The 7,750-nt window shown below is 46.5% G+C and overlaps 2 protein-coding genes across 4 annotated transcripts; both read right to left on the bottom strand.

The window, feature by feature from the left end:
- Positions 1-551: 551 nt before the first annotated feature.
- On the bottom strand, positions 552-5,122 carry mansc1 (MANSC domain containing 1). 3 transcript variants are annotated; one of them, XM_041072508.2, is made up of 5 exons: positions 4,481-5,122; positions 3,725-3,841; positions 3,128-3,438; positions 2,759-2,899; positions 552-2,641 (listed from the first exon to the last, which is right to left on the bottom strand). In XM_041072508.2, exons 3-5 carry the CDS (start codon positions 3,369-3,371, stop codon positions 1,659-1,661), a joined length of 1,368 nt encoding a protein of 455 aa, XP_040928442.1. In that variant the 5' UTR covers positions 3,372-3,438; positions 3,725-3,841; positions 4,481-5,122; the 3' UTR covers positions 552-1,658. The 3 variants fall into 3 exon arrangements, with proteins under 3 accessions (XP_040928442.1, XP_029019289.1, XP_040928441.1); XM_029163456.3 differs by having other exon boundaries at positions 4,510-5,122; XM_041072507.2 differs by having other exon boundaries at positions 3,725-5,122.
- A 56-nt stretch (positions 5,123-5,178) lies between these two features.
- c9h11orf98 (chromosome 9 C11orf98 homolog) lies at positions 5,179-7,000 on the bottom strand. Its single transcript, XM_029160307.2, has 4 exons — positions 6,845-7,000; positions 6,134-6,258; positions 5,941-6,038; positions 5,179-5,537 (listed from the first exon to the last, which is right to left on the bottom strand). The coding sequence occupies exons 1-4, from the start codon at positions 6,881-6,883 to the stop codon at positions 5,428-5,430; spliced, it is 372 nt and encodes a 123-aa protein (XP_029016140.1). The 5' UTR covers positions 6,884-7,000; the 3' UTR covers positions 5,179-5,427.
- Between the last annotated feature and the right edge of the window lie 750 nt (positions 7,001-7,750).

Here is a 7,750-nt window from a genome sequence, read left to right as displayed (position 1 = left end):
CAGCACGTCATCTGATCCTTGAAGTACAGGTTCTAGTAGCAGCAGTACACGTGGTACCGAGTACTTCGAACGGTACCAGGCAGTGTTCAGCAAAGCTACTGTATGTCTTTTTAGTCTAACTTTAGATTTTTACATCTGGCACCAGGTTCTGTACTGTTCCCAGCAATGAACACTTTTCTGGTTCTGGTTCCGAAAAGTTGTAATGACGAGTATTAAACTGCACGATTTTACAGTCAAATACTTCACTTGAGTAGTGTACTGGTTGAGATCCTGGTCGGTTCCAGTGTAATACTACTGTACTGTAGTACTTTTACTTGTACAGTATTCCTTAAACTGAGTCCTTGTACTTAAAAGTGAAACGTTTCTAAAGTCTAGCCCTAATCTAAAGGTCTCTACCAAATACCACTGAGGTACGAGGACTTCTACTTAGTCCAATAAATTATGTTGAACTCTGGGTCATTGTCACTGTTATAAAGACAAGACGTATTAAAAAGTCACAATAAAGCGGAGTGTGATGGTTTCTCATGAGCAGAAGTCAAACACGACGACCCTTTCAAAAATCACGTTTTTAATCCTTGTAAGAACAAAACATCCAAACTTATGCAAAAGCTTCACTTCACAAAACAAGACATCACTCGTCATCACTATAAAAGCAAAGCAGGAGCCTGATCGGGCCGCTGCTGCCATCTGGGGGCTGCTCGGCTCGGATCGGCCCGCTTCACTACGTCCACTACAAATCCAGTCGTTATAGGAAAATAGTGGCCATCAGTGTCCTCCTACCTGTGAGAACCACTGATATTTAAAAAGAAGCAGATTATCAAAACCACAGGATACACTAGTGCATCAGTTGCTAGAAATTGCATCCATCGATTTTCATTCACGTGAAAACAAAGTACAAAAAAGCAGAGAGTGAGAGTGAAGCAGAGACATGCAGGTGTTGGTGGACACTCAGCTCCTCCTTGAGGCTTCCTGAGTTTCAGGGAATATTGCTGTTAGTTCGGTTGATGGGACGAGGACAACATGAGCTCAGATTTACAGCGCATTTACTTTCCCATGAACGTCCCACGGTGCATTAGGGGAAGATGCGGAGTTTACTGATTGCTATGACTTTGGCCTGATGCAGCAGCGGTTCCACTGCTGTAATGGTGTAATGTACAGTATGAGTCCTCATTTACTCTGGTGAGACAAGTGATCCCATCGTTTACATAGCGAAAGCACTAAAATTCAAAAAGCGCCAAAATATTTTAAAGAGTAAAATGTACAGAATCACACGTTTGCCTTGATGTGGGACTGAATGATTGGAATGAATGCTGCTTCATTGTAAACAATGGTAACGCATTTGATCTGACATCACGTTTCTGTGTGTCACTTAAAAAAGAGGCATAACAACTAGAAAAATCATGGCTCTAATATTCACATTATGAAGGAACCCGGTTTGTGTTCTCTCTAACAGGGATCAGCTGGTCCTGAACACAGTCACCAGCGTGAACCAGCCCACACACCAGGTCCAAGTGATCAGGGGGTGGAGCCACACTCAGCACATCTCTTAACCACCTGACGATGCAGACAGTCCTTACTGGGTTGTATATGAATGAAGACAAGTAGTTCAATGTGAAGGGCTGAAGGCTCCGCCCCCTCACGCTCCAAGCTCCGCCCCCTCACACCTCATAGTGCAGGTCGTTGAGCTCCAATCTGGTGTAGTGCCGCCTGTCAAAGGACTCCATGGCCTTACGGCCGCCGACAGCCAGTGCCAGCGTGAGCACAGCGAGTCCCAGCACCATGAAGGCCACCACCCCGCTCTTCACCGCCCCCGGTGCCCCACCGGACCGCCCCTGACCCGGGCTCACCGTCTGGAGAGTGTGGTTGGACCTCAAGGCGCCTTTGGGGACGATGATCAAAGTGGCTGCTGGAGTTGTCGTAGTGGTGGATGGTGCAGTGGTGGTGGGAGGAGTTGTAGTAGTTGTAGTAGTAGTAGTGGTAGTAGTCGTTGTAGTAGAAGTAGTGGTCGTGGGAGAAGTGGTAGGAGTAGGAAGAGTAGTAGTTGGAGTAGTAGTAGTAGTAGTAGTAGTAGTAGTAGTAGTGGGAGTAGGAGAAGTAGTGGGAGTAGGAGAAGTAATGGGAGTAGTTGTAGTAGTAGTAGTAGTAGTAGTGGTGGGAATAGTAGTAGTACTTGTAGTAGTAGTACCTGGAGTAGTAGTAGTACCTGGAGTAGTAGTAGTACTGGGAATAGTAGCAGTAGTAGAAGTAGGACGATGAAAAGCTGTAGTAGTTGTAATAGTAGATATAGTAGCTGTAGCAGTAGTTGTAGTAGTTTGGCTGGTTGGCTGTGTTCTGTCTGTCATTCTATGTTCAGTCTCTTTGCCCACAAGAAGTGACGTGCTGGTGTTGGTACTGGTACCAGCAGGATAAGCTTTGGGTTTCTTGGGTTTTTCAGGCTTATTCTGTTTTCTGGTGGTTTTGTTTGGCTTCTTGGTCACAGTGATGGTTGAACTGGGAGCCGCTGGTGTCGTGGTGCTGGTGGAGGTGGTGGGAGGTGGTGTGGTGCTGCCGGGGGCGGTGGGGGTTGTAGTGGTGGAGGAGGAGGTGGGTGGCGTTGATGCTTCTGTGGTGACAGGTCTCACTGTGGTTGGATGAATTAACCCTGTAGATGGAGATGAGACTGAGAAACCATGAACCAGCGTGTGTGTGTCTATGGTCTATGCGTGTGTGTCTGTGTGTGTGTGTGTGTGTGTGTGTGTGTGTGTGTGTGTGTGTGTACCTTTGTAGATGTCATACGTGTTGACTCCGTCCTGGGCCTTGCTCAGGGGACAGTCCGGTTCCGTCTGGCAGTGGAACAGGAAGCAGTTGTCGTCTCCGGCGCGTTTGACGCCGTTAAACACAACCTTGTTGCATTTTGCACCTTAGAGACGGGACAAAGTAAAGTGACTGGACTGAACCTGGGTCGGTAGCTCAGGGTACGTGTTGCTAATCTGCTGATTTTGGTTCTAGATGTGTTTGTTCTAAAGGTCACAGTTTGACGTCGACCCAGTGGTGGAAGCTTCTGGACTCTGACGCATCTCCTTTTAGTCCCTATTAAACTGCTCGTGTTCTGATGGTGGTGGTTCTGAAGATGCTCATGCTCTCTCACCTGGTTTGACTTCCTCCGAGCAGCAGGCCAGAACACAGTCCCGCTCGGACCGGACCACGCGCGCGTCCATGACTGTGGCCGGTCTGTTCAGAGCCTGTCTCACATTGATTATAGCGTTCTGGTGCTGCCTGGAGAAGCACGTGTCCGCTTCCACAGCGAACACGGAACGGGATGCCGTCAGAACCATCACAGCAGAGCTGAGGACCCAGAGCGTCCACGCGGGTCGACTGGAATCAGGAGACATGGCTGCAGCAGATCCACGGCCCGGTCAGAAATCGGTGTCCAGAGGAGGAGAGATCCACACGAAGACGCTGCAGAACGAAGCGAAAACAGGCTGGAAACGAACAGATTTAATCTGAGCCGCGAATCAGACCGGGACCCAACGACAGACTAACAACGAATCACTCGGCACCGATGACTTTAAACTCCGAGACTCTACAGAAGCGAACAAAGGGAACCGAATTAGAAACTGATCTGAGAGTAAAAATAGAATCTAAAAGTGGAAATGACTCCTGACGCCACGGAGGGTGAACCAGTCCGTCCTAAAAATAATTCTGAACACGTGTCCGGGTTTGACGGTCTTCACAGATGTCTCACCCACAGTGGAGCTCCTCCATGGGCTGCTCAGCAGGTCTGTGGGTCCGCGGTCCACGGGTCAGGACTTTAGCCCGTCTGCGTGGGACACGTCCTCATCCAGAGATATGTGCTCTGGACCTTGGTCATGGAGACAAGAGACGTTATCAGGCGTCATAAAGCAGAACCTCCGCAGCACTCGAAGGACAACGTCACCAAACACAATAATGGTACAATCATCTATCTATCTTGAAAAACTTCGTGCGCGAACCTCAGGCGAACACGCGTATGTAGAATTAAACATTCCATGAGTGAATCACCAGCAGACGTGTTCGTCTAAACGAACAAACACTTGGAACTTCACTTGCGAACCACTGGTGTGAATACGGTCGATTTAATGTTTACGTCTCCGCAGGGCGAAGTGCGAACTTTATTCGTACAACCAATAAACAGGCACAGGTCGAGGCGCTACAATGAATGACTTGAACTGAGGAAAGTGCAGGTCAAAGTGTTTGAAGAGCGAAGCTACAATAAGTCAGAAAAGGAAACTACAACATGGTCGAAGCAGATTTTGACGGATTCTAACGAACAAACGTCGCTAGCTAGCAAATAAGCTAGAACCTTCGCGCTCGTTCCGACAACACGGGGAGGCGAAGGCCCGAAGATAACATTAAAGAACAGAACATCTGTAATAAACAGCTGCAATAATGAAGTGCTTCAAGTCGCGAAGCTAAATGTCGCCTTCGCCCAACTGTTCGCCTCAGTTCGTGCACGTCCCACCTGCCGTATCGCAGCAATGTCGCTGTTACCGGATAATTCAGGTCAGACCGGGACACCAGGCGTCAGGTTCGTTCGGTTGGAATCCGGGTTCACAACTGGACCTTCACTTCCCCGAGGACGCGGCGTCCATCGCCGACCAGCCGGGTGATGGGTCGGTGCCGGACCGGCGAACGAGACCAGCGTCGGGTTCAGTCAGACCAGTTCAGTCCCAGTAAGCGAAGAAGCGACCGAAGGCATCGCGACGAAAACGCGCCTGTGAAGCTAAAACGCTGTTAAACGTCTGCCGGAGCTAAAACGAGGAGGAAACGAGGCCTGGGCTCGAACTGGTCCAGCACCGAACCGGCAGAAGCTCCTGGTGCGTGTCTCCGGGAGGATGCACGCTACATGACGGAGGATGCGCTGACCCATTTTAGTCTTTGTCCTCGGAGGGGGAGGGAGGATCCTGCGTCCCCCACCGGGCCGAGCTGCCACAACACGGAGCAGCGAACCGAACCAGCACACAGAAAAACCTGCGATCCAGACGGACGTTCAACTTCCAGATCACACAGAGAAAAGATGGAAGCTGATTAATACCAGAACAAAGAGGAGCGAGACAAAGAACCACGACGGAGCTCCGAACATCAGGTCCGACCGCGTTTAACCATTACAGAATAAAATTAAAGCATTTTGTTTAAATAAAGACTCATTAGTAAAACACATTTAATGATTCTGATCCGTTTATTACTATTGTGTGTTGACTCAGAAATCTAAAAACAGTCTCTGGATCTTCACTTGCTCTCAGAACCCCTCCTTTCTGAGCTTTTCTTTCACCTGAACAATGATTTTTTTGTTCACTTCTCTGGGCACAAGTTCTGAAAAGTTCTTTTCCGTTCCGTTGCTCGCGCCCTCGTATCACAGACGCGTCTCATTAACAGTCCGTCGTCGACGCCACTGACGTTCCTGCTGCTTCAGGCGTCCGTCATCTCCACGTCCTCCTGTGGTCCAGCTGCTTTTTGCTTCTTCTTGGTGGAAGTTGATGATGACTTCTGTTTCTTTGGTGCTGGAGCTGTCGTCTGGACTGAGAAAAAAGATGACAAGAGGAATTTATTTAAAGCCAGTTTAAGGTGAAACACAACAGCCCTTTACTACACTGCATTTAATCCATGTGTGTTGTTTCCTCAGAACAGACACATCAACCAGCATGGTTTCCGTTGTTTATCACTCAGTTCAATGAGGTTTCGTTTGCATTGGGATCTATCACTTTAACATTTATTAGTGATTAGACAACAGATACGGTGAACAAGCTGATTTAATTATTTCTAGGCACTTGCATTTAACTCTTAAACTGATAACTAACTTGTTTTGTTGTAGACACGCGTCTGTGTCAAAACAGTTGCTCAGTCCACAATCGCACGTATTTATTTAGGAGTTGAGTTGATGCACATGCATTTAAAGCGCATCCAGCTGCTTGTGCCACTTACCTTCCATACTGGCCTTCTCCTGCTGCATGCGCTGCAGCTGCTTGAGCAGCTTTCGTTTCTTCTTTCCAGACAGAGTGATGTTTGCTCTGGGACTCGACCTGGAGGGAAACAGGAAACAAACATGTTCAGTCCAAGTGAGTGTGAAGATGTCAGACGTTCTCAGAGACTGAAAAAGAAATGAAACAGGACTGACGCTCGTTTCTTCAAGTGATGGATGGTGATGAGACCCTGATCGACCACAGCTCCCACTATCTGATGCTTCTTCCTTTTCTGTCGGGACAGAACTCGGCGCCTCTTGAAAAGATTCTTACCCAGCTCCTAAAAAACAAAAGACGATTCCCACATCCACAGCTGCTCCTTAATCACTTTTAATATTGATATTGGGTAAGGGAAGGAGTAAAGCACAGACTAACTTCATCCCCAATTGGAGACACACAGGCCAAGCGGGGAGCTCGCTAAGAGTGCCTTGCTCAAGGACACACCTGGTAACTGAGGCTCTACAAGTGAATGAATCAACTAATGAAAAGAACATACTGTGATTTGAACATGTACAGTTGATCTGATGATGGTTGCAGGATCTACAAAGGCTCCTCTAAGCATCTGGGTTGAACCCAGTTTAATCCATCACACGGAAAAGACATATGTAACACATTTATACATACTGGGACGCCATGTTTGTTTTGGGAGAGAAATAAGATAGAAAACTTGGAAGAGAGACAAACTTGGTAGATAAAAGATGCTTTTCAACCAGATGACGAAGAGTATTTGGAATCACGGACTAGGTGTAGAAGGGCTTCTGCTACATGCTAAGTGTTAACGTCCAGTAACTAGTAATCTAAACATCGAGGTCTTCTCGTTCTAAACCTTAGACAACAAATCACTGTGATAATTCAGGGTTTCTTACAGTTTTCGGCCTGTTTATCTTCCCTCCTGGAGGCGACATGTCGAAAGTCTCACGTGGGAAGAAAATGCGTCTCTTACTTCTTCTTCTACTGCTAAAACCCGCAGCTCTTCTTCTTCACGTGTTTTTTTTGGTGATTTGCAAACAACTATTTGGTGCATGACCGCCACCCTCTAGGTTCGAGTGTGGATCGGATTTCTTTATTTGTACTATTTTATATAAGGTTATTCTTTGCGATAAAAAACAAAATATTGATGGTAATATTTCTGTAACTATGTTCTCCTGTTTAACTCTGGTTAAAAAAACTAAACACTGCTCTGAATCTTATGTCTCCTACATTCGTACCTGGTAGAACGTTTAAATCCAACTTTGTTTACAAAGTTTACATTCGATTTTTATTGTATATAAATGTCCAAGCTCCAAATTTCCTTCTACTCCACATTCGCATTTTCCCGTTTTCTCATTATTTTCATTGTACTACTGAACGCTGTGTCTGAATCTCAATCTAACCTGTAATGTATCTTTAATTCCATTTTCCTTTTAGCTTTATTATGATTATGCTTCAGACCTCTGCTTCGCTTTACGAATATTACTTCTAACTACTACTAACTCCAGTCCTCTGCTTCCCTCTTGTGGACACATGTCGAACTGCATCATATTTTCAACCCCCATCATGAATCTAGTCGTTCTATACATTCGCTGCACCCAAAATATTCTTTTTTTTTCATTTCAAAGATCATTTCACACTTCGGGCTGAACAAGCGACGAACAGTGACGATCGTGTTTATGATGGTGGTCTGATGCAGACGATGATCAGATAATTTTGAATTGCATTTGAATAAGTTATGAGTCGCAACAGAACCAAAAACAAAACTCCAGCAGAGTCAAAGAACCAGGACAAGCTTCAGG

This window comes from Betta splendens, chromosome 9, assembly GCF_900634795.4.
Source record: "Betta splendens chromosome 9, fBetSpl5.4, whole genome shotgun sequence".
NCBI lineage: Eukaryota > Metazoa > Chordata > Actinopteri > Anabantiformes > Osphronemidae > Betta > Betta splendens.
The sequence above is the reverse complement of the archived record's forward strand: the minus strand, read 5'-3'. Positions and strand labels throughout refer to the sequence as shown.